Here is a 26,667-nt window from a genome sequence, read left to right on the forward strand (position 1 = left end):
GCCGTTCCGTCCTCCAGGACGTTCTGGTGTGATCATTGGTTCGCAGACCCACCACTGGGTTGTATTGCTGGGGTATCCATTCTAAGGTAAGGAATCTAATACTAACCTGTTTCTTTCAGATGCACAAGTTACTTACCTTTGGTAACGATATATCTGTAAGAAACAGTAGTTAGTATTAGATTCCTTACCGCCCCACCCATCCTCCCCGTTCTGAGAACCGATATCTAGGGTTAAGGTCATCCCCTTTCAGGGCCCTAGTTTCATGGCACCAGTGTTAGTTTTTATCATGGCTCTGCGTTTCTGGCGCGCAAAAGCTGTGTATAAGAACTGACGTCAGCGTGCGAGGGCGGCGTCTAAGTACTCTGGTGACATCATCCCGGCGCCAACGACACCTACCGACGCGCAAGGGTACTGCTACGCAAAAGTTTCCGGATCCAGTCTGACGCCTGGGGATATTCTAAGGTAAGGAATCTAATACTAACCTGTTTCTTTCAGATATGCAAATGTACAATTGTAGAAATTTTACTTTTCTGAACTGATTGAGGTCAATATTTCCACTCTCTTCAGAGGTTCCTGCTCCCATTCCCTACCCCTCCTTCTGGTTGGGTTATTGATTTAGATAGCAATAAGACTGTTTGATTGACTAGCTAGCGGACGTGACATGGTGGAGTGAAACCATATGAGCTGTATATATGTAATTCATATGTACACGTAAAGCATACTTAAAATGTACTGCAACTTGAAAAAACAATTTCGCCAAACGATTCTTAAATTTATATGAAACATGGGGTATGACATTTGTTATTAGCCAGGAATAATTCATGACTTATGTCTTTATGCTAATTTGATGCTAATTTACACATTCCACCTCACAGATTGCCTATTGGTTACATGTGGAAATGTATATGCTCGTCAAATGTTTTATTTCTTGTACAAAACTTTCAATAAACAGATCAAACAAAACATGAGTAGAACATTTTTAGCTCCCTTTCAATATCTTGTGCACATGACTCAATGCAAGCACTTACAACTCCATACACATGCAAACTCATTTGCCTTTTTAGTCAATATGTGCGTTTTGGTAAAGCAAAAAAAGGCTACCAGGTCAGCTGTTAAAATATTTTTTCTCTAACCGGGTTCTATCCCCTTAATGAAATTAGAAGGCATACAAAAAAATGCACACATCTACCAAAAAAAGACTGCAGTTTATCAGAAATTATACCTCTAAGTTTCATTGACACTAGAGTAAAGGCCTAAAGGTCAGGATAAGGAAGACGAAAGAAGACATTTCACATACAAAATATTATCTTTTAATCCTAAAGAAAATTCATGAGCACTATGCACAGAGGGCCAATAACGAAAATAAAGAAAAACGTAGACCGAGGCCCAACTGTCCATCCACTGATCGGATCATGAATACCTAGAAGAATACAAGAGAATTTAAATAAAAATATAGAAAAGCATAGTCAACAACATAACAATGTCAGCCCATAAGGGATGGGGTAAGTTTACAACAGAGCCCCACTTTGTTTTGTCATAGTAATGGGTGGTCCCTACAAGGGAGGTATATGCACTTCCGACTTCCAAATAGGAGTATGGCTATAAACCTGAAATAGGCCAGAGGGCTCTACTCCACAGAAAGTAGGTCACCCCCTCACGACCCGCAACCAGGCAAATTCTAGTGAGTTTGCTGGAAGCATGAGCAGGTTCCCCACATGTTTTACCAAAATCCAGATTTTGGAACAGTAACCAACAACTACCCTTTTAGTGCATTAAGCCATGACAATACATGTATGAGCCCCACAGAGAGCACTGATAGACTTCAAATCAAAGGAGAATAAATATTTCCATGAGCAGTCTGTTTGAGGAGTTTCTACAGCGTTACTTGCCACAAGTAAGTATATTCTTTGCAGTTGATGTGGCCCTTCCAGTGCTAGCTAGAAATTAACAGTTACTGATCTATTTTTAGGATTTTCTACATTGACACAGCTCAGGAATTCATGTGCTGCAAGGAATCATCTAATGCCAAGGGACACTTCTGTGAACCTATGGACCATACAAATACTGGGGAAACATCCATCTTTCCAGTGCACCCATATCTCACCTTTGCTGGGCAGAGGTACGCCGAGTGGATGGGTACTTCTAAAAGTATACAGAACACATCCCTATGTTCTGCCTGCTTGGCTTCAGTGAAGTACGCCCACCTGCCAAGAGAATTCACAGGAAGTCCAGTTTAACTTTTTTTGCCTGCTTTTTAGAGGCGAAAAAAAATAAAATGATTTACGATATAACCAGGGTACAGTACCTCGCTCATAATACCACACTCCACAATATCTGGGAAACTAACATCCGACTATAAATGAGAGCAGATTCCATCACTCGTATACTACGAGTCCGAGTCTGTTTTATGTATAGAATATTTACAGAAAACTTGTACCGGAGGCAGATCAAACATTGCTGGTTCACAGTACAGTCAAGGAAAGAGATGGAGAATTTCACTGGTCTGCCAGAGGTACTCCTGCCACAGAAAGGAAAGACAGGTTGCTAGAAACGGCAATAGATTTTCTGTCCCATTTCTCTTGAGTACCGACAGCACAAAGTCCGACCTTCCAGAGGGCAGCGCAATCTCAAAAGATGTCCTTTATCAACAAATGCTCGGCTTTGGCACTCGTTACTCTGAAGGGTGTCCAAAATTTAGGGCAAAATAGGCAATCCAGTTGAAATCCATGATTCCATCGTCTCATGGGACAAATGGCAGTCTGACTGTTGCTAGGATGTTCTTTTGTATTGCTACAACTTGACATAAAAACAGCTATTCATCTGCTTCACAAACAGTTGGTCTGTTTCTGCCACCCCATGTCCAGAGGCATTGGTCCAGTTGACATCTTCGCTGCTACCACTGCTAGGACAGTACTCCATCTGGCACTGAGAATCTGGTAATAGCTATTGATGCTGGGAAGCTCTTGGTGGCATGGACCTTCGATGTCTTACCTGCAAAGAGAGAGATGTGCAGTCAGCAGCAGGGTCAATCACTCGATCAGTACATATTGCATGCGTGTCACTGCCACCACTGTACATCACATCACAACGAAATGAACATACATCACTCACACCACTACCTGCATGGATACTAATCACAATACAGCATGTTAAAACGAGGAGCAAACCAGCAGTATTGTACTTAACAAGTATCGCTTACCAATGGACAGCACACAACAGGTACTGAGAAAGTAAATAGATTTCGCTTTTGTATAGTGCATGTAGGCACATGGCATAGGCAGCACAAAGAGCAACATAAAGGAGGCAGAGTTCAACAGACGTGCAAGAACAAATGCACACAGGCCAAAACTCACACAATCCTGTGACCCAGGAGACACTGGGTATTGCTGTTAAGTGAGCACACCGAGTGCTTCCTGGTACGGGGCAAAGGGACGTGCGTTATTGAAGGATAAGGTGATGCATCCCCGGAGCAAAGGGTGATTTGCAAAATGGACACAGAGCAGAAAGAAACACTAATACGGTAGGTTATCTGGAAACTTTAAGCGTGAACCGCTTTCAAAAAGTGTGCATTTGTGTTAGTACATTAGGGTACATGGAAACTAACATTTGTAACCAGAAAATAAATACAGAATACAAAGTAACAATTTCGGGACTACAAAATACTGACAATATGCCACACAACATTTTCAGGTTGTTTCTCTAAAACATTTGAGTGATTTGTTTAGAGAGACAGGAGCTTATTTAAAATACCCTATTTTGCAAGCAGGCATGTCCAACTAAAATGAATAATTAGACATTGAGCCCCTTGCGGATTTGCATGCAAAGAATACCGTCAGCCAGTCCTGGGTTTTTGGCCAACAGTTTTACATTCTGAGAGTTTTACTCTTATTTATACTGGCCAAAGAAATGCAGGCCCGTGAATTGAATATTCGGTTGCTGCAAAGCTAGAAGTGGCAGAAGATGTTTTGTAGGACGCAACCACTTGCCAGATATGCATACACTACAACACTACCCTAAACCCTAAAATACTACCCACTACACTACAACACTACCCTAAAACACGATCCCCTACACTAAACCATAAAGCACTACCCTACACGTGCACTATAACACTACACTATCCCCTACACTACACATACACAACAACACTACCCTAAACCACTACCCCTACACTACACGTAAACTACAACACTATCCTAAACCCAAAAACACTACCCCCTACACTACACAAACTACAACACTACCTTAAAACACTAAACCCTACACCACACCTACACTACCCTAAACCCTAAAACACTACCCTACACTACACATACACTACAACACTATCCTAAACCCTAAAACACTACCCCCTACACTACACATACACTACAACACTACCCTAAACCCTAAAACACTACCCTACACTACAACACTACCCTAAAACACTACCCCGACACTACACATACACTACTACACATACACTACAACACTACCCTAACTACACTGCCCCACTTACCTCTCTCTGCCCTTTGTCCCTCTCCTCACCTTCAACCATGGATCCACTCTTCTCCTGCGAAGTAATAGCATATGCGAAGTAATAGCATATGCGAAGTAAAGGCATGCTAATTAAAAACATGCGTAGTAAAGGACTATGCGAAGTAAAATATGCTAAGTAAAGGAATAGCGAAGTAAAAGATGCTAAGTAATGGTTGTTTCCCACCCTGGGCTCCTACCAATCAGGTGCCCAGGGCCTGTGTTCCTTCCCTAAAAACTGTGTTGAAACTAAAACCCAATTGGCATCTCTGGCCACATGTCAGCCCCTGGTAAATGGTACCTTAGGTACGCCAGGGCATTGTGACCAAAGAAGACCCCTAAGGGCTGCAGCACTTATTGTGCCACCCTTAGGTACCCTGTACCCTGACACACACACATTGCCTTTGCAGGCTGAGTGTCCTAGTGCAGAACTAAATAAAGTTGACATGGCACACATCCCCACAAACACACTGCCCTTGCATACATCAGTCACCCCTCTAGCTGGGTGCACTATGCCAGTGGTGTGGGCACAGGTGCATGAGCCCTGTGCCCCTACAGTACCCAGGGCCATTCCTGGGCACTGTAAGAGTATATGGTGATGGGAGGTTGTCATTACGAACTACACAGCACCATGATGGCTACACTGAAGACTGAGTAGTTTGATATCAAACTTCCCAGCACATTAAACGGACACTGATGCCAGTGTGGGATTTAATGCCAAATGCACTACAGAGGGCATCTTAGAGATGCCCCCTGAAACCTAACCAATTCCCAGTGTCCTGACTGCGTGGCTACCGAGGCTCGAGAGCTTGCCACTCACGGGGGCCTGAAACAATCCACATCCTGGGTCGAGGTGCCAAGCCTCCGACCCCAGGATGGGCAGGGGAAGCTTCAAAAGCATGCCGCTTTTTGTGAGCTTCCCCAGGCCAATTGCTGTAGTCAGCAACTGGCCCCCACAGGTTCTGACCCCCACTCTGGTGGGAAGACAGGCCCCCACAGGTTCTGACCCCCACTCTGGTGGGAAGACAGGCGGGAAACCCTAGGTGAGGAAAGGGGGTTTGCCACCCAGTGCCAACTCCACCCCTCAGGTGGGAGAGGCGAGGCGAGGCACAACTCCGGGCTGCCGCCATCTTGAGGATGGGGTGCCCTGCCCAATCAGAGCTAGGCCCCTGCACCCCTCCCACAGGAGAGGAGCAGGATAGGGGTTGTATTCACCCCAGTACAAGGCCCTTCCCTTGCCCTACCTGTAACGCCCCTAAATTTAGTATTTAAGGGCAGCCTGAACCTTCTTTCCTCAGATCCCTATTTGAAAACAAGAAGACAAGAAACAAGAAGACCTGCAGTGCAGCTGCTAACAAGAGGACGAAACCAACTGACTTGGCCCCAGAACCCTACAGGCCTTTTGATCCTTGAACCTGCTCCTGCTTAACTCCGGCATCTTCTGCGGACAACAACCTCAAACATTCTGGAGGACCGGTCTGCCTTGATCACCTAAAAGACTGGGACTGCCATGAACAGTGTTTCTGCCAAACAGCAACACCCTTGGTGCCAGCCAGGAACCACGAATCCAGCCCACTCTGCCCCCGCCGAGCCCGGCGTGTGCCTGAGTGGACAAAGACCCAGAGGACGTCCCACCGGCGACTGTGACCCAGAATCCACTGCCCAAAGGCCCTCCTCGACGATCCTAACGACGCTTGCAGTCTCACAACCGCGACCAGCTGAGGGTAAGATTTCCCAACACCAAAAAACACCCCTTCAACCGGCGCCCAACTGCCTCCTGTGCCCAACTCCTGGGTGCCTACCTATCCTCCAAGATCTCAACTTACCTCTCAAAGTGGTGGTCGCACCTGAAGACCCTCCGTCCCCGAGCCTGCAGCCTTTGTTCAACTTCCAAGTCTCCCATTGAATAACATTAAGCTCCCAATGGCTCAAAATCACCCTGCACCCAGCCACCCGAGTGCCCCTGGGAGTGCAACCTTTGTCCTAATCTGCTTCCCCATTTGCCCTGAGCAAGTGACCAGAAGCCCAGCTCCCAATGCCGCGTGGCCTGCTTGCCAGCAGCCACCAACCAACCAACCAAAGGCCCCCTGCAACCCATAGGAAAACATTGGGCCTAACTCCCTCTGCACCCGGCTGCCCCTGTGCTGCTGATGGTGTAACAACTGTACCTACCTGACCCTGGAACACCCCTGAGTCTATGCCCAGAACCTTAACTCTGCCAGTCGAGTACTTACCCAAAAGCCGATAACTCACTTTTCTTCCATAGGGTAACATTGACTCACACTTTGCCAAGAGATAGTTAATTCTTTCAATACTATCAGGCGGTTTTTACTTATGACACCAGGACAATACCTAATAAACATATTTTTTGTCCTCTTAGTCATTTTTAGTTTCACATACACTAAGCACTGCACTCCATCAGTGATATTCATACTTTGAACAAACTGAGGCTGAGAACTTCTGAGAACAATAGGTCAAGTTTCCATACTTGTTAGCCTTAGAGCAACACTGGCAACATCTGACCTTTCGCTCAGCTCAGAGTCTTCCAAATGACGATGCTCCGCCAAATGGGTGGGCTGATGGAGACACTTTTTCTCAAGCCAATGTTTGGGCAAGCTATGTCGATCTGGTGAGAAGTTCACTTTTGAGCATTCAAGGTTTTTGTGTCAATTTTCAGACCGACTTTCTCCCTATAGTTTTATATAACATTGACTGGTTTCACTTGGAAATTCTTTTAAGTGTGGCGTTTTGAAACTTAAAAATATTCATCTAAAATCAGCAAAACGAACTCAGATTTACTCACCTGGCATCAGGAGAGAACCCAGTGCTGTATCTTTTAGTCCAGGACTGAACCTGAAAAGTAATTCTAACCGTACTTACCAGTAACTTGAATTTTCTTCAATAGGAACCCATTGTATGGTTTTCACCAGTAAAGTTTCTAAGTGTCGATTTTGGAAACTTACAAACATTCCTTAAAAATCACCTGTATGACCTGAACGTAATCTTTCAATTGTTTACAGGAGATGCACTAGTGCTGGATCCAGGCTCCAACACGGAGTAAGAAAAACGACAACACTACTTACCTGCTAAGCTAATTTCTTCCCATAGGATAACATTGGTGAAGTCTATGGCTGCCATATAATCTCCATCTTGCAATTGAGGTATCCCCTCCAGCAGCGTAGTCATTTTTAACCTTTGTGTCTTCATGAACTTATTTAGGAACCGTAAATCTAAGATGGGGCGTAGTGTACCATCAACCTTTGGGATGAGGAAGTACGTGGAGTAAATGCCGTAGTTTCTCTCCTTGTCAGGCACGTGTTCCGTTGCATGTTATGTTAAAAGTTCCCGCACTTCTTGCAGTAATTTAGATAATTCCCTTTGTGAATGTATCTTTTTCTTAGGTTTTTTGTTGGGAGGTAGTTTGCTTAGCTCTATGCAGTAACTGTACTGCATTGTGTTTAACACCCATCTGTCTGAAGTTATTTCCTTCCACTCCTGGAGGAAATATTTCAGTCTGCCTCCCACTGGTGTAGTATGATGACTGAACTGTTCACTTACAGGATGTTATGAAGGTTGTAATGCTGTGTGCACACTTGGTGATGTTTTCGTTAAGTGTGCCCCTTTTGGAATGCAGTCCCTTGGGTGTGGTCTGTGGACCGCCTCTTTGTGGCTGGCCTCTTCACTGGGGCGCCCACGAAAGGACTTCCCTGCTGGTACTGCAAGTTCTGTTGCTGGCCCTCTTGAACTCTGCTTGATCCCTGGTATGTTTGCCGGTATGCTTGGTGTGAGCTAGTAGGGTGGTGACTACCTCTACCTGTTGGTCTTCTTGACTGGGTGCCCTTACGCATGCCTCTGAATTGTAGAGCGCCCATAGATCTTGCGGTCTCGTTGTCGGATTTACTTTATCATAAAAAACGCCCCCAAACAGTTGTTCTCCATTGAATGGTGAATTAATTATATTGCTTTGGACTTCTGGTTGGAAACCTGAGATTTTCAGCCAAGCATGCCTTCTTTCTGTGATGCCAATCATCATTTGTCTGCTCGATGTTTCTGCTGCATCAAGAGCGGACTTTAAGCATGTATTCGCAATGTTTCACCCCCTTTACTAAGTGGGTAGCTCTCTTTTGGAACTGTTCTGGTACGTGTTTCAGTATTTCCTCTACCTCTTCCCAATGCTGATATGCATGCTGGTTTAGCAATGCATTAAAGTTGGCTATGCCTCACTGGTTTGCCGCACATCTCTCGACCTTTCTTCCCACTAGGTCCCTCCTCTTACTCTCCCTGTCTGGTGGTGGTCCATCAGGGGTTGGCACATTTGCTCTTTTCCTAGCAGTGGAAGTGATAATAGAGTCCACTGTTACTGACCCCTTGATGTAAATTGGATCTTTAGAAGAATGTTTGTATTTCTTCTCTGTTCTTGGTGCGACTTCTCTGCATGTTGTGGGCTCCTTAAATGATTCTTTTCCTTGATCCAATACACTTGGCAGCATTGGAAGGAATTTGTTTCTTGACTGTGTTGGCTTTAAAGTTACCAACAGAAAACATGATTGTGGTTTCTCTTCTTCCAAATGCACTCTATAAGTTTCAGCAGCATTTTTAATCACCGGATTGTACATCCCAATGTCATCTGGTAGTGAGGACCTCCAGGGATATGTATCAATGGCCTCTTCTGATGAGTCCGCATCGAGATCTTGCCATTGGAGGTCTTGAGTCTCTGAGTTTGCCAACTCTACATATGTGTATTCATCGAAGTCTCAGTCTTCCTAGAAAAAGAATCCTTCTTCCTCTTCTCCTTCGAGCAGTTCGAGGGTTGTTGGGGGCTGCAACTCCTCGACGACTTTCTCTAATTCTGTTGAAGTTTTCGGCGTTATCTTGAAATGCTTCAAGCTTGCGTTGAATTCTTTCTTGCGCTGTAGTATGCTTGCCATTTCGGCTTCGAGGCGCTTCCATTTTTTTCTCTACCTCAGCTCCGCGCGATTTTGATGCTGAGAGTTTCGCCCTTTCTTTTCAAGTCTGCTGCCGACGCTGATGCGGTCACCTAAGCCTGTTTTGACTTCTCCTTTGTCTACGTTAAAGCGTCTTTATTGTGTCAGTCTTTTGACGTTTCTGATTTTTCGAGGGTCTTTGCCGTTCTGAAGTCCTTGCCCAAGGATCCGACGGAGTGCCTATCTCTGGACGCTTCTGCGGTCGTCAAGTGCTGCGATGCCGAGGCTCCCTTCGAGGCTCTAGAGTCAGTTTTTCGTGACTCGTCTACTTTTTTTGAGGTCGACGCATCTCTTACCTCCTTAGAAGTCTTCTCGACAACTACCTCCCGACCATCTGTGTCCTTGACATCAGGCACTTCTCAGAGGTTGTCCTCTTCTTTGCTGGAGGCCCAGGCCTCGGAGCGAAGGTGTAGGGCCCTGGCCCTGCAATGTTGTAGTTGACCCTTCTCTGCCTTTCTCTCACCCTCAAAGTCTTCGGGGTGAAGACCTAGCACGCGTTTCAGTCTTGATTTTGATGATCTAGCAGCAGGCAAAATGGAGGCTGATCTTTCTGCGCATACTTGTGATAACAATTTTTGCCGAACTTGAAAGGTGTCTTGTCCATTACCTTGCGCATCGAGCCCCCTGCATGTACATTCTCTGGTTGTTCGTTGAAGTTGTGTTTTTTTCCATCTCGGCGTACTCAGACTGCTTGAATAGACTACCGGAACGTTGAGTGTAGATATCGTTGACCTGTATAGCTATTTCCTTCAACTTTCGTACATTCTTCTCTCCAAATCTTAGAAGCTCCTTCCGTAACAATCCAGACCCAACTACGGAAAAAAAGTATCTGAAGATGGCGACCAAAGGTGGGAGCTTCCGGAGGAAGCCTGTCGACGCCACAGAAGGACACCAAATGGTGGTATGTCGACGCCCACCAACGAACCCCCCCCCCCCCCCCCCCCCTCCCCAAACAGCAATTCCAGACCCAACGACTAGATGGCGGAATACTGCACAGCATGTGAATCCAGAAAAGATTCACGCTGCAAAACTCAATTTTCTCACCGAAGTCTAGTGAACCGAGACTACTTAACTACAATAATTTGTAAAACAAATGACACAAGAGACATTCATAGATCCAAAATGAAAAACGTCTGCACAAGTGCCAAACAGAAGATAACTGCACAAAAATAACCACATATTTCAGACAAGAAAAACAAGCCACTGGCAAATCTTTCTGTAGTACAGTACATCTTGTACAGGTGACTTCCATTGCATTTCTTAAAGCAAAAAACAACTTACGCAAGTGCCACTAGCACCACTCTTTGCTGCAGTGAACATGCCACACGAGTACAACCAATCCCACTCCTCAGAACAAAACAGTGCACAGTTTTGTGGATGCTATTGATAATCTAAGAGAACCAGCTAGATCATTACAAATTTTCTGGAAGCATCTTCCCCTCAGCTAGGATGACAGTGCTCTATTTGGCTCAGAAATACGTGCCTCTAGAAATCAATCAATACTCACATGGTCTGAGACTGGAAGACATTTGAGAGCTGCAGACACTGCGATGCAACGGCTGGGGAACTGAGATTTAAGGCAGGATTTATAGCTGTGGAAGAGAGCATTAGAAAGACAGCTGAGCAATGGGCTTACAGAATTAAAGACTTTAGAGAACGTTCCTCGACAACACAAGTACCCATTCTCACAAGAGGATTGTGGTCAATTCCAGTCAGGTGAAAAAGGTGTGGGGGAACCAGCAAAAGACCTGCCCAGTAACCACTTGTGCTACGTAAGGGAAACTTAGGTCAATTTATTTACTGCATTTACATTTTTTTTCTAATTTTTACTAACATTTTTGTCACATTTCCACTTGCAGTATGCATTTAAAACATCAGAATGTTGCAGTGCTGTGGTGTGGACTAGGCTGGTTCAGTAACCGTGTGCAGCAATACATTTACTTATGGATGAGTAAAACAGAGGGAGCACAAAGCCATGCCATTAACAGCCACCAAGATACTGTCAGAATGAGAAGTTAACAATCATCAGAAAATACAATCAACTCAGCTTGTTTCCCTGCAACCTGCCCTCCTATCCGCTTCTAAAAGACAGATATGCATTAATACCTCATATCACCGTAGCGATTAACTGCAACCATTAGATGGCATGAACATTAGGCCTCATGGCCGGGGTACATAAGTTTGATGAGCAGGGGCATGGATCGCATTCAATTTGATCAAGTACTCATCCCATTGCCCCATCTCAAGCTCTGGCATCCACCCGAACCGAGAGCTCAGTATTTGCTCAGAGGACCACATCCTTCTGCCACACGACCTCTGGAGGCGCGTTTTCATCCCTCCAGGACATGGCAATACGTCTTTTTGCTAACACCAATGCCAGTGTCTGGAATCTCCTTAATTGTTTCGTCACCACCCCAGAAGGCAGAAGACAAAACGCAGGGTTGTATAGCAAAATCGATGCAGTGACATCAGATATACAGAAGAGTACATTTTGCCAAGAGACCACAATTAAGTGGACATAACCACACCATGTGGAGAAAATCAGCACTAACCTGCAAGCATCTGGGACACATCGGCCTAGTACATTTTTAGGTCGAGCCTGGCGTACGCAGCGCGAAGCGCTGTCGCCAGCGAGCTCTATTGTTGTGGACTTGCATCGGAAGTGCGACAGGAGATGGGCATGCACAGAGCGATTGGCGATTTGAGCAAGTGCACCCGCACATAGAGCCACGCGGTGTGCGCATCGCCTGTCCCGCTTCAAAGGCAAGCCAGCCTCCTGCAGTTGTATTTTTTTTAAATGGTCACGCCCGCTCCACACATACCGCATGCCCCACTTACTGGGCGGGGTGTGCCTCCGTGGGACTTCTCTCTGCGGGGTGCGCTCCTTCACACGGGCTGCAACACGCATGACTCCCTCAGCTCACAGGATCCCCCGACACTGCAGCGCGCTCCATCCCCGCCCATGTCCCAGGCAAGGTTGGCAGCACGAATGCTCAGTACGTAAGCGTGTGTGCACGAGTAGCTATTGTGCCGCACGCTTTCAGTTTCCCTCCCCTGCAGCACTGTACTTTTGGGCCAAGCCCTACCCTTTACCCAAACTGTCACTGTAGACACCTGGGAAACTATAAAATAAACAAAATATACAGAATTCTCATCTCAAAGCACCGCCAGTGTTCTTTATTCACAGCCAAGTCAATGAAATACTTCATTTAAAGCGTATCTACGAACTTCAGTCAGAATAATATACTACTGTCGTAGCCCAATGAGAGGGTTTGAATGAGCCACGTCTGTGTGCTTCAGAGCCCTCTCTGCGTACTTCATTCAGCTCCGTCTGTATATTACCATCGGTGCTCCCCATGTGTACTTTAGAGATATCCTTACCTGGGTGCGCCTGCCAGAATGAATATGCTACTTACCAGTATGCATCTGTTCTTGGCATGTAGGGCTGCTGACATTCATAACTGTGCATAGATCGCCGCCTAGTGTTGGGTCCGGATGATTGCACATTGTTGTCCTGGAAGAGTCTTTGAAGTATCACGAGATAGGTGGTTCCTCCCCGGGACTACAGTGCGCATGGCCATCCTCTCCATCCTCAGATTGTTTTTCGCCATTGTGGCAGAGATGGAGTGTAATACAGTGAGTGATGTCCATGCTAACGAATATACTACTTACCAGTATGCATCTGTTCTTGGCATGTAGGGCTGCTGACATTCATATCTTGTGCATTGATCGCCGCCTAGTGTTGGGTCCGGATGAACGCACATTGTTGTCCTGGACGAGTCTTCGAAGTATCACGAGATAGGTGGCTCCTCCCCGGGACTACAGTGCGCATGGGCATCGACTCCATCCTTAGATTGTTTTTTAGCTATTGTGGCAAAGATGAAGTGAAACTATGTGAAAGATGACCATGCTAGAAGTATGTGTGAAAAACTGCAGCCGCTACAGGCGCCGGGGAGGAGGGCGGGCGATATGAATGTCAACAGCCCTACATGCCAAGAACAGATGCATACTGGTAAGTAGCATATTCGGTTCGAGGCATGTGGGCTGCTGAATTCATATCTTGTGCATAGAATACATAGCAGTCCCTCCATTAACGGCGGCCGCCTGTGCCAGCTGCAGCAGTTTGGAAAAGTGTTTTTACAACAGCCTGCCCTACAGCTGCCTGCTGTTTAGAGTGCACATCAACACAGTAGTGTTTTGTAAATGTGTGTGTGGTAGACCATGTGGCTGCTCTACATATGTCTTCTAAAGGAATATTTCCAAGGAAAGCCATGGAGGCCCCCAGCTTCCGGGTGGAGTGGGTCCTCGGTGGAATGGTGAGGGTGCGCTTGGCTTTCTGATAGCAGATCTGAATACATTTAACGATCCACCTGGCTATACCAGCCTTGGAAATGGGGTTGCCTTTGTGTTGTGGCGAAAAGGCAACAAATAGTTGTTTCGTTTACCGAAAATCTTTGGTCCTATCAATGTAGTACATTAAGGCCCTTTTGACGTCAAGTGTGTGGAGCATTCTCTCCGCAACTGACTCTGGATTTTGGAAGAACACAGGTAGTTCTATAGTTTGGTTGATATTGAACTGAGAAACCACCTTAGGAAGGAACTTGGGGTTAGTGCAAAGCACCACCCTATTGGAATGAATTTGAATAAATGTTTTTTGTATAGTTAGTGCCTGGAGTTCACTAACTCATCGTAGCGATGTAATCGCTATAAGGAAAGCCACTTTCCATGTTAAGAACTGAATCTCACATGAGTGCAGTGGTTCGAAAGGGGGACCCATCAGCCTGGAGAGGACCACATTTAGATTCCACTCAGGAGCTGGTGGTGTCCGTGGTGGAATGACTCGTTTGAGTCCTTCCAGAAAGGCTTTAATGGCCGGCACCCTGAAAAGTGAGAGGTGCTGTCTGTTTTGGAGATAGGCAGCCATTTCAGATAGATGTATCCGAATGGAAGCATAGGCCAGATTACATTTGTACAGATGTAAGAGATAACAAATGATGTTCTGAATAGATGCATCCAGCGGGTCAATGTTGTGGTCTGCACAATAAATGACAAACCGCTTCCGTTTCGCCGCATAGCATGCTCTGGTGGTGGGCTTTCTTGCCCTCCCTGATTATGTCCATACGGTCAGGAGGTAGCCAAACTAAGACCTCAGGAGCCAGATCGCCAGGTTGAGCTGTTGCGGATCCGGATGCTGAATGTCGCCATGGCTCTGCGTCAAAAGCTTGGGTGTGAGGCGCAGCCTTTGATGCGGTACCACGGACAGTTCCAGAAACGTGGTGTACCATGGTTGGCGAGCCCACGTTGGAGCAATCAGGATGAGAGTCATCGAGTGCTGCCTGAGTTTGCGTGCCACCAGCGGTATTAGAGGTGCTAAGGGGAAAAGCGTACGCAAATTTGCCTGACCAGTTCATCCATATTGCATTGCCCTGAGACTGTGGGTGTGGGTGTGGGAACCTGGCGGCAAAGCTTGGGCATTTGGCGTTTTCCTTTGTGGCGAACAGGTCTATCTCTGGATGAACTCACCTCAGGAAGTACGGGTGGAGTACTGATGGATGTATCTCCCACTCGTGCATTTGGTGGCTGTACCTGCTGAGCAGGTCCGCCATCTGATTGTCCTTGCCCGGGAGGTGTTTCGCCATGAGGAAGATGTTCCTCTGAATGGCCCACTTCCACATGCTCTGAGCCAGATGAGACAACTGTGGAGAGTGTGTACCTCCCTGCTTCTGGATGTAGTACATGGCCGTCATGTTGTCCGTCGGGATCAACACAACCTTGTTGCACAGATGTACCTTGAATGCTTTCATTGCCATGAAGATAGCCATCAGTTCTAGAACGTTGATGTGCATCTTCCTTTGCTGTGGTGTCCATGGTCCCTGCACAGTGTAATGGAGTACATGAGCTCCCCAACCCTGGAGAGAAGCGTCCGTCGTCAGAATGATCTGTGGCACAGGCTCCTGGAACGGTCGTCCCTTGCAAAGGTTTTGTGGATTCCACCAATGCAGAGAGTTGTATGCACGACCGGTTACCAACACTAGGTCTTTCAACTGTCCGTGAGCCTGAGTCCACTGATGTGCTAAGCACTCCTGAAGCGGACGCATGTGTAGTCTCGCATGTGGGACTATGGAGATGCAGGAGGCCATCATGCCTATCAACTGCATGAACACTCGAGCTGGAAATGAGTGTTGAGGTCTGAATTTCTGTATCAACGATTGAATGCTGCTGACCCTCACTGAATTTGGCTGTGCTGTTGCTGCCAGAGTGTTTATGGTCGCACCCAGATACTGCCGTATGTGGGCGGGTTGCAGGTGGGACTTTGGGTAATTCAGTGAGAATCCCAGATCGTGAAGGTGAATGGTGTGGGACATGTGGGCGGCACACTGCTGGGCTGACTTTGCCTGGATTAGCCAGTCGTCCAGATAAGGGTAGACGTGAATGTTTTGTCTCCGTAGGTGCGCCGCCACCGTCGCCAGGCACTATGTAAACACCCTGGGTGCCGTGGTGACTCCGAAAGGTAGAACCTTGAACTGGTAATGCTTGTTTTGGATGGTGAACCGGAGGTATTTTTTGTGTGACGGGTGCAGCGGAATATGAAAATACGCATCCTTCAGATCTAACGTTGCTAGAAAATCCCCCTGACTGAGCAACGGTAGGACTTGTTGCAGCGTTAGCATGTGAAAGTGCTCCGAAAAAAATTGAATGTACTGTTTGAGGGGTCTGAGGTCCAGTATGGGTCTGAGGGACCCGTCCTTCTTTGGTATCAAGAAGTACAGTGAGTAAACTCCTGAGCCTCTTTCGTCCACAGGCACGAGCTCGATTGCCCCTTTTTGCAGCATGACGAGTACCTCCTGCTGCAATAAGTGCAAATGGTCGGCGGACATAGGACGGTGTCTTGGGGGTCTGTTGGGTGGAGTGGATGTTAACTCCAGCCAATAACCGTACTGGATAAGCTGTGTGAACCACCTGTCTGTGGTGATGGACTTCCAGACTGGCAGGAACTGTTGAAGTCTCCCCCCGACAGGTGTTACGTGTTCGGGGGGCAGTGACAAGGCGTCACTGTTTGGTAGTGGCGGAGGATCTGGAGTTGTTGTTTCCACGACCTCTGCCTTTGGCGCTGTTTCCACGATATCCACCCCGACTTTGCTTGGTGTATGTGTTCTGCGTGCCGCCTTTATAGTACTGTGTTGTTTGGGAGAGCTGGCCTCTGGAAACACCTCTATTGCTTGGGCGACAAAAAGAACCACCCCGGAACTGCTGGGACTGCAGGGCCCCCATAGACTTAGCAGTGTCAGTGTCTTTTTTGATTTTTTCCAAGGTGGTGTCCACCTCCGGGCCAAATAGATGATCAGGGTTTACTGTCTGATTGAGAATGGTGGTCTGTATTTCTGGCTTGAACCCCGAGATTCTGAGCCAGGCATGTCGTCTCAGCATAACACTAGTGTTAACTGCTCTGGCCGCGGTGTCTGCTGCGTCCAGTGCACATTTGATAGAAGCATTAGATATGAGCTTCCCTTCTTGGATGAGCATCTCAGCTGCCTCTTTGTATTGATCTGGGAGGTGCTGTAATAGGGTCTCAAGTGTGTCGTAGTGTGCCCTGTCACACCTGGCTAGAAGAGCCTGAGTGTTTGAAATGCACCAAATATTGGCCGCTTGAGCTGCCACGCTTTTCCCTGATGCCTCAAACACCTTAGATTCTTTATCTGGGGGAGGAGCATCACCAGTCGTTTTAGCCCTCTTCCGGGCGTTAGAAACAACAAGAGCGTCTAACGCTAACTGTCCCTTGATGTAAGTAGGGTCACAAGGCGCCTGTTTATATTTTTTCTCAATCCTGGGGTTTATCACCCTGGTTCTTGTAGGCTCCTTAAAGATTTCCCCAGCATGCTTCAAGACACCCTTCAGCATAGGGAGAGTCTTGACAGTCCTCTCTGAGACGGAAAAGGTGTCAAAAAGAAAGTCTACTTCAATGGGGTCATCATGGAGCTGGACGTCATGATTCGTCGAAGTAGAGTCCTTTTTCTTCTTCAGTGGAATTTTGTAGGACTCCATTGGCTGTTCCGGGGCGATTTTCCGCTTATAAATGGAAAGTCTGCCTGTTTCGGCATCGATAAAGTGTTCCTGTTGCTCTTCCAACGAGGGTTGTCGATGCTTTATGGCTGTGACCGCCTTCTTGGGCACGTCGGTGGTCATCTTAGGGGCGAAAGCCTTCGGCGGCAGCGTGAAGTGGATGGGCGTCGACATTTTCTGAGGTTTGACGGCAGGCTTCGAAGGTGGAGGATCTTTAGGCCCGACACCCGAGGCCTTGTCCTTGATGCGTTTCAGGGAGTCTGCCACCTGCTTTGAGAATGAGGCGGACGGTTGCGTCGACCTGACGGATTCCTCCGAGGCACCCCCAGACGTGGACTTGTGGGCCGGTCCGCTCTTGGCCTTGTCCTGTCGACGCGGAGGTTCGAGAACCTTCGGATCACTTAGTCCTTTCTCGGTGTCGACTGTCTTTGGCGCCGATTTGTTCGGGTTGACTGCCTTGACTTTTGCCTTGGGCGCGCTAGACTTCGTCTCGACGCCCTTGAGCTGTTTCTTCGGGTCGATAACGGCCTTCTGCTTTGTCGGTGCCGACAGATCCGAGGACTTCAAGCAGACCAAAGCCATATGCACTTTTAGTTTCGATGTAGGCACCAGTGCTTTCACTTGCGTCGAGACCGGAGCTTTCACTTTCGGTTTCGATTTTGCAGGTTGCGGTTCCATAGTAATGTCCGAAGCCGAGCCTGAAGGCGGGGCCGTAGAACTTATTGGAAGATCTTGGGTAAGGCCTAGTGGCGATCCCTCGACCTGAGCCTTAGGAAGCGTTTCTGCCCCAATGTCAGTTTGAGTTAGCTTCTCGCTCGAGCTGTCTTCCATGGCCCAAAAGGCCCCGTCGTCGTCTCCTACCTCGTCGACGACTTCTTCCGCTTCGAGTATTTCAACATCCTCGTCGTAGTTGGAGTCAACCTCCGACGCAGGATTAGACAGGTTCTCACGAACCTCCCGGTCAGCTCCTTCATCATCCCCGGCATCGAATATGTCCACAGGCGCCGGTGCAGTCTGCTGGGCCTCCTGGCGCGCAGCGCGTCGATGCAGAAGTGTCTTCTTGGATCGAAAACGGGAACAAGCCATGCAGCTGGCTTCATCATGATCCGGCGACAGACACTTGTTGCACACCGGATGGACGTCGATGTGGGGATACTTGGGAGTTGCACACGGGACATCTTTTGAACGGGCTCCGTTCCATGTTAGTTGGTCGATAAGGCCTCTGCCGTCGACCGGGCCTTCAGCGTCGAAAAGCACACGGCTCTCTTGGAAATCCGGCTCCGAACGGAGCTGGAAGTATTCGGGCACCGAACGCTAGACTATACCGACGAAAAACTAAAGGCCTTTTGGCCTTAAGAAGGAATATGCTAATTACCAGTATGCATCTGTTCTTGGCATGTAGGGCTGCTGACATTCATATATGTGCATAGATCGCCGCCTAGTGTTGGGTCCGGATGATTGCACATTGTTGTCCTGGAAGAGTCTTCGAAGTATCACGAGATAGGTGGCTCCTCCCCTGGACTACAGTGCGCATGGGCATCCGGATGATTGCACATTGTTGTCCTGGAAGAGTCTTCGAAGTATCACGAGATAGGTGGCTCCTCCCCTGGACTACAGTGCGCATGGGCATCCTCTCCATCCTCAGATTGTTTTTCGCCATTGTGGCAGAGATGGAGTGCAATACAGTAAGAGATGACCATGCCTGAGAGTTATTCTGAGTGCTACAGCTGCGACAGGCACCGGGGAGGAGGGTGGATGATATGAATGTCAGCAGCCCTACATGCCAAGAACAGATGCATACCGGTAAGTAGCATGTTCCGTTCGAGGCATGTGGGCTGCTGAATTCATATCTGTGCATAGACTAAATAGCAGTTACCTCCTTATCGGCGGTTGCCCGTGCCAGCTGCAGCAGTCTGAAAGAGAGTTCTGAGAACAGCCTGTCCCACAGCAGCTTGCTGTTTGGAGTGTACATCTACGCAGTAGTGTTTGGTAAATGTATGTATGGTGGTCCATGTGGCTGCTCTACATATATTCTCTAGAGGAATGTTACCTAGGAAAGCCATGGATGCCCCTAGCTTGCGTGTGGAATGCGCTCTTGGGGGAACTGTTAAAGTGTGTTTAGCCTTTTGAGAACAGATTTGAATGCATTTAACTATCCACCTGGCTATACCTGATTTGGAAATAGGGTTGCCTTTATGTTGTGGAGAGAAGGCAACAAACAGTTGTTTAGTCTTTCGAAAGTCTTTCGTCCTGTCGATGTAATACAGGAGAGCTCTTTTGACATCTAAGGTGTGCAGTGCTCTGTCTGCCACTGAGTCAGGGTTTGGAAAGAAAAATGGCATGATGATGCTCATACACTCAGGGGGCAAGTTGAGGTAGCCAAACTCTATGACCTCAGGAGCCAAATCGCTAGGCTCAACTGTTGAGGATCTGGGTGCTGAATGTCTCCATGGCTCTGAGTGAGGAGGCTGGGAGTGAGGCGCAGCCGTTGGTGAGGCACCACCGAAAGTTCCAGGAACGTGGTGTACCAAGCCTGCCGTGCCTACGTTGGAGCAACCAGGATGAGCGTCATGGAGTGCTGCCGCAGTTTGCGCGCCACCAGCGGTATGAGTGGGGCTGGGGGAAAAGCGTACGCAAATCTGCCTGACCAGTTCATCCATATCGCATTGCCCTGAGACTGCGGGTGTGGGAACCTGGCGGCAAAGCTTTGGCATTTTGCGTTCTCTTTTGTGGCGAAGAGGTCGATCTCTGGATGACCCCACTGCTGGAAGTATGGCTGAAGTACCGAGGGGTGGATTTCCCACTCGTGCATCTGATGACTGTGCCTGCTGAGCACGTCCGCCATCTGGCTGTTTACGCCCGGGAGATGCTCCGCCATGAGGAAGATGTTCCTCTGAATGGCCCACTTCCACATGGTCTGGGCTAGGTGAGATAACTGCGGGGAGTGTGTGCCTCCCTGTTTCTGGATGTAATACATGGCCGTCATGTTGTCCGTCCGGATCAACACGACCTTGTTGTACAGGTGCAACTTGAACGCTTTTAGTGCCATGAAGATTGCCATCAGCTCCAACAGGTTGATATGCATCTTTTGCTGTTGCGTTGTCCATAGTCCCTGCACCGTGTAATGGAGGACATGCACTCCCCAACCCTGGAGAGATGAGTCTGTTGTTAGCACTATCTGTGGGACAGGCTCTTGGAACAGTCGTCCCCTGCAAAGGTTGTGTGGATTCCACCAATGCAGAGAGTTGTAGGCACGACCGGTCACCAACACTAGGTCTTTCAGATGCCCACTGTCGTGCTAAGCATTCTTGAAGGGGACGCATGTGCAGCCTCGCGTGAGGGACTATGAATATGCAAGATGCCATCATACCGATCAGCTGCATGAACACCTGCGCTGGGAGTGATTGTTGAGGCCTGAACCTCCGAATGAGCAGCTGCATGCTGTTGACCCTGGCAGAGTTTGGCTGTGCTGTTGCCGTCAGAATGTTCAATGTTGCCCCTAGGTACTGTTGCACTTGGGCTGGCTGCAGGTGTGACTTCGTGTAGTTGAGTGAGAACCCCAGACTGTGAAGGAGGAGAATTGTGCGCGACATATGGCTGGCACACTGCTGGGCTGACTTGGCCTGAACGAGCCAGTCGTCCAGGTAGGGATAGACGTGAACATGTTGTCTTCGAAGGTGCGCAGCCACGGTCGCTAAGCACTTGGTGAACACTCTGGGGGCAGTGGTGACCCCGAAAGGCAGGACCTTGAATTGGTAATGCTGATTGTTGATGGTGAACCTGAGATACTTTTTGTGACTTGGGTGAATGGGAATGGGAAAATATGCATCCAATTTGATGATTCAGTTAACATACATATTCTACAGGCAAAGGATTATCTGGACAATGAAATCCCGTGTGAAGCTCCGCGTAAACTCGCCAAAAACGACCAAAATTCGATTGATACCGAGCCAGATGGATTCTCAACAATGACAAAACGCCAAAAGAAAAAACTCCGCAAAGCAAGAAAAACTGAGAAACAGAAGGTGAATACTACAAGTATTCCGCCTAAGGACCTCAAATCATCTAAATCAGGACCTAACAACTTCTTCCCTATCTTTGGAAAAAAAACAGTAAACGTTCATGGTTCGATAAATACTAATGAATTATAAAACCAGGAATGGGAAGAAGGTAGAGAAGTGGAAGTACGAGCAATAAACAGTATGCCAAAGAGTCTACAAATGGGATCTAACCAGAATAAAAACCTAAACAAGGAAGAAAGAGATCAAACTACTTTTAACTCTGATACAATGAATGGAAGCATCGCTACTAAAGAGTCAGAAAGAATGAATTCTCATCTCAAAGCATGTATGAATGAAAATATAAATAAAAAAAAAGACATTGTCCTAACGGAGAGAAGGGCAGAAAATAGCCACAACATAATATCTGAACGAGACCAATTGCAGATTAAATGCACTAATGGGAATAAAACAGTAACCTGTACAACGAAACATACTAAAAAAACGGAGGCTGTAAATCAACACAATACTGAAACTAATAAGAAACTCAAATTTACACCAGAATTCCGCTCTAGAGGTAGACATGATATTCTTAATCGAGGGACCTTACTGTGTCTTTTCAAATCTATACCTTCCCTCAACAACATTGTATCTAATGACATGATATCTGTTCAATTTATGGAGGATGACCGGATGACTCCAACCTTAATCTCACTATCCTCAATATCTATAGCTGATCAGATAATGAAGGAGCAAAATATATTCAAAACTTGGGGTATAATACTTACCAAACAAATTCCAGAGGTTTACCCTAGTCCTTTTGTAGGAGATGAAACTCCACTGAAACATAAGAAGGTAGGGACGAAGACTGTATCAGTCCTAAGAAATGCACTTGCCAGATCGCCAGAAAAAAATGAATGTATCATCTTGCAAAAAGAGGCAGAAAGAAACACAGAAATAAATGTAAAATGGATCAACTTGGCACTGCATAGTAACCAGAGTCAATGAAACAGAAGTCCACTACAATTTGGAGCTAAAAGCACACACAAAGAAATAAGTCTATGCTTCAAAATGCTTACTTGGAATGTGGCTGCGAAAAAACTTCTGATCCTTTATGGCAGGGCTTTGTTAAGCAGTATGATATTTTGGCCTTTCAAGAGACATGGGATATATCACCCAGTTTTTCATTAGATGGCTTTCTTAGTTTCTCAACCCCAGCAGTACCGGGGCTGAGAGGAAGAGCTAAAGGGGGCTTGCTTACATTGTTCTCACTTAACTTGGTTGGGGTTTTTCAAAAAAATAGATCCCAACAAAAATTTCTAATTGTTAATTTTTATAATTCCAGGGCGGGCTAATCTAAGAATGAGCATTTGACTGCCCTGGCAGATTTTCTGTCAGTCTATAAACATGATCGCACTTCTGTCCCAGAGATGGTTATTATGGGAGATTTTAATATTCACCCTTGTGAGGGGGATTGTTATAATGATGTACACGGAGGATCACCTGTGGAGGGGGTCACCCATTTTGAGCATAGTAAGGAGGGTGATGTCCTTGAGAGTCTCCTTGCCAATTCAAACTTATTCGAACCAGGCTTAAGTAATGACGAGATTAGAGCACCTACATTTATTGGGAGGGACGCAAACACAGTTATCGACTATATTTTTGTTTCCCCTGGGGTGTTAGCCAAAACGCAGGAGTACAGTGTAGTGACCGCAATTTTTAGTGACCACAACCCCGTCTTATTGGCTATAGATCTTGAGAGTTTCTTGCATGGGAGGAAATCAAGCGTGGTGGCCCCAAAAGACTTGTCAACTGGAGGGCAGGGCAGGAGGGTAAAATGGGAGAGGGTTATTCCAGAAACCTTTTTTTAAAACACTTGCACAGGAAACCGAGGTCAATATGGCTGTCTGCTTGGACTCCACTGCATCAGGGGCTGATGTTGTGGATGCCTATGTGGAGATATGCTCACGGATTTCCAAGAATTTGGAGTCTAGAAATGGCCCACATTGTGAGAAGGTGTTTAAATGGTTTGACAAAAAGTGCTCACTCGCCCATAGTGCCCTACTTAAAGCGCTGAAACATAGACCCAGGGATAGGTTAATTGTGGCGAACCTCCGCAAGGAATACAAACTGGCACTTGCAAATCGCAAGAACCAAATTAAGGAAGAAGCTTGCGGTCATCTACAATCTGTTGATGTGTTGAGACAGCAAAAAATTTTGGGCTATCATCAATCAGTCGTTTTTCACTGAGGAGGGGAAATCAGATATGGACTGCGTAATTGAAGATGAGAGTTGGCTTAATCATTTTAGAAACATTTATGATATTGAGTTAGGGGTTCCTACTCCCCCTGATTTAGTTGTACCTCGAAACAATATGTCCATTAAGTTTAACACCTCTGAAGTGGAAAAGGCGATTAAAGATACTAGCAAACATAAGGCCCCTGGCCCGGATGGGGTACCGGCAGATCTTTACATTCTGTACCCAAAATTTTGGTCCAAAATTCTAACAAATGTCTTCAATGCAATACTCAATGCAGGCTCCCCACCTCTTGGTCAACCTCCATTATCGTTCCGATTTTCAAGAAAGGGAACAGGGGAGACCCCGCTTGCTACAGGCCAATCTCCCTGCTGGACTCTGCCGTAAAGATCTTAGGCAGAGTTTTCTTACAGAGATTGGGAGATTGGCTTGAGGGGAGTGGGGTCCTCTCTGATCTCCGGTACGGTTTTAGGGCACACAGGGGGACCATGGATCAATGCCTAAACCTTCATTTCATTATTAGTAAGTACACAGTGGTGAAGGAGGGGCTTCTATATTTGGGTTTTATGGATCTTTCTTCCCCATTTGATTTGGTCAATCGTTCTAAATTATGGTTCATTTTGCGGGATATGGGTTTGGACATTACGTTGGTTAATTTTTTTAATGATCTTCACCAGAACTTGTCGGCTTCTGTTAGGGTAACAAGGGAGGGCAGATGTGCTAGGCAATTTAGATCAAGAAGAAGGGTCAGACAAGGTTGCATTCTGGCCCCTCTCCTATTTACGCTCTACATTAACTCTTTGGGTAAATCCTTAGATCTGGCCACCCTGGAAGTCCCGCGTATGGGAGGGTCGGCTATACCGGTCCACCTGTACGCGGACGACGCCGTCCTACTTGCTCGAACTGGCACTGGATTACAAAGATTGTTAGATCATTTCGGCTCCTTTATGGAGGCCTTAGATTTAAAAATCAACACCTCGAAATCCCACGTAATGGTGATTGGTTCACGCAGGAAAACCATGAAGGTCAAAACCTTTAGATGCAATGGAACGCCAATCTCAAGGGTACCTTCCTTTTGTTACTTAGGGGTTTTATTCGATGAAAGAGGGAATTGGGGCCCCCAGTTGAAACTCAAGGGTAACGCGGTTGCAAGATCTACCACAGCCCTCATGAATTTTTCAAAAAGATTGGGTGCAAGACTCATGGAGGCTATGATCCGCATTTATAAATCAAAGTGCGTAGCAATTGCCTCATATGGGGCTGATATATGGGGCTATGTTCCAACAACAGGGATTCAAATCGTAGAAAATAAGTTCATACGATCCCTCCTGTCACTCCCTCAATCATCCCCTACATATTCCATCCACTGTGAAGTAGGCTTAGGGTACATTTCTGATCACTTAAAAATGGCCCCTTTATTACGATGGGTTAAAACCTGGCTAAATGAGGAGATCACGCTTAACCACCCAATACTCAAGGATTGTATGGCCCTGGATAGAGTAGATAGAATACCCTGGCTTGCGTATGTTAGAGCGGCATGCGTGAGGCTGGGGCGTCCGGAAATGTATCTATCACCAGGGTGATAGGGTCATCAGGGTCTCAGGAATGAGGATGTATGGTGGATCAAGCGCAACTTCCTCAATTTACCTTAGTCGGAAAGGGAGGAAGTCGAACTCAGGAAACCTATGGTGAGATCAATCTATCAACTTGTGATCTCCCCAGTCATGGAACCCTATCTGAAGTACGTGACCAACTCTTACCATTGTTTCCTTTTAGTTAGATTCAGGTTCAATCTCATCCACCTCACACTAGGTACCTATCTGAAGTGGGGGACCCCTGAAGATACTCCACCCTGCACCTGCGATAGTTTCTCCACACAGGACATGCTCCACTTGGTGATGTTTTGTGAGCACTTTCTGGTAGCCTGTAAAAAAATGTTATACCCTGTTCTGAAGGAACTAAAATTCGTCCAGGTGAGGCCTGCCCTCCTACATTTACAAATGCTTGATTCAATGCAGGTTACGCATAGTGTAGCCAGTTTTTTGGTAGCAGCAGCGCGTATAAATAAAATCAGACTCACCCTAATGAATTCACTATCAGGAGGACACATAACTGAATGAGGATTGTCTGAAAATAGGGTTGGGCCTTTATATTCATGATACAGATTTTGTCTCTTTTGTAGGAGAGTAGGGTCTGCAATCCTATGATCACCCAGATTTTTTGCTTTTGTTTCACTGGTTTACGACTTTCTCTGGCTGTGGGCCTGCCAATCAGACCCACAGCCTGGCTGTTCTCTTTCTAAATTACCTCATGTACCCTAGGTGCATCTACCAATTGGTACTGGGCCACCTTATCAGACCCTGTAACTCAGGGCATAGGTGTACCCAGGGCTGCCAGGGGCTGCAGCATGTATTATGCCACCCCTGGCTGGCCTCCTAAATTTGACACAACTGGCTGCATGACAGCTGGGGCAAAGTCGTGTAATCACCCTTTGCTGTAGGTGTAGTATACCTATACCTAACCCTAAAATGGACACACAGATTCCTATCAGTCACTCCTATGGCAGGCCTTAACAATCCTGAAGGCAGAGTGCTTGGAATCGTGTGAGATGGTGCTCTGGCATGAGCTGAGCCTGTCTGCAGCTTGCGGAACCAAGTCCTAATAGCTGTTCCATGATATCGCATACCATATACTCTTAAGTGCATTATAATCCTCGCGGTTAAATGCTATCTTTGGTATTGCTTTATCAAAACATGTCGAGTAAGGTGTCATACGAATTGGAATACTAACCCCTCGCCAATTCTGGCGACGGGGTTAGCATTCCACCCTTCTAGAGGGACACGACATGTAT

General features: G+C 46.9%; 1 protein-coding gene across 7 annotated transcripts in view; it reads right to left on the reverse strand.

Moving 5' to 3' along the window:
• Nucleotides 1–1,287: 1,287 nt before the first annotated feature.
• Nucleotides 1,288–26,667, reverse strand: part of RBM23 (RNA binding motif protein 23) — a 532,419-nt gene continuing 507,039 nt past the window's right edge. For 2 of the 7 annotated variants that reach the window (XM_086923661.1, XM_086923660.1), the window contains exons 13-14: nucleotides 11,008–11,092; nucleotides 1,288–2,991 (exon numbers count right to left, since the gene is read on the reverse strand). In XM_086923661.1, coding sequence (XP_086779787.1) covers nucleotides 2,988–2,991; nucleotides 11,008–11,092 — 89 coding nt within the window. In that variant the 3' untranslated portion in view covers nucleotides 1,288–2,987. Of the gene's footprint in view, nucleotides 2,992–11,003; nucleotides 11,093–22,347; nucleotides 22,400–26,667 lie in introns of those variants that run through there. The other 5 variants (XR_015296040.1, XR_015296038.1, XR_015296037.1 and 2 more) reach the window with 5 other exon arrangements.

The sequence above is a fragment of the Lissotriton vulgaris genome, chromosome 5 (genome assembly GCF_964263255.1).
Source record: "Lissotriton vulgaris chromosome 5, aLisVul1.2, whole genome shotgun sequence".
Lineage (NCBI taxonomy): Eukaryota > Metazoa > Chordata > Amphibia > Caudata > Salamandridae > Lissotriton > Lissotriton vulgaris.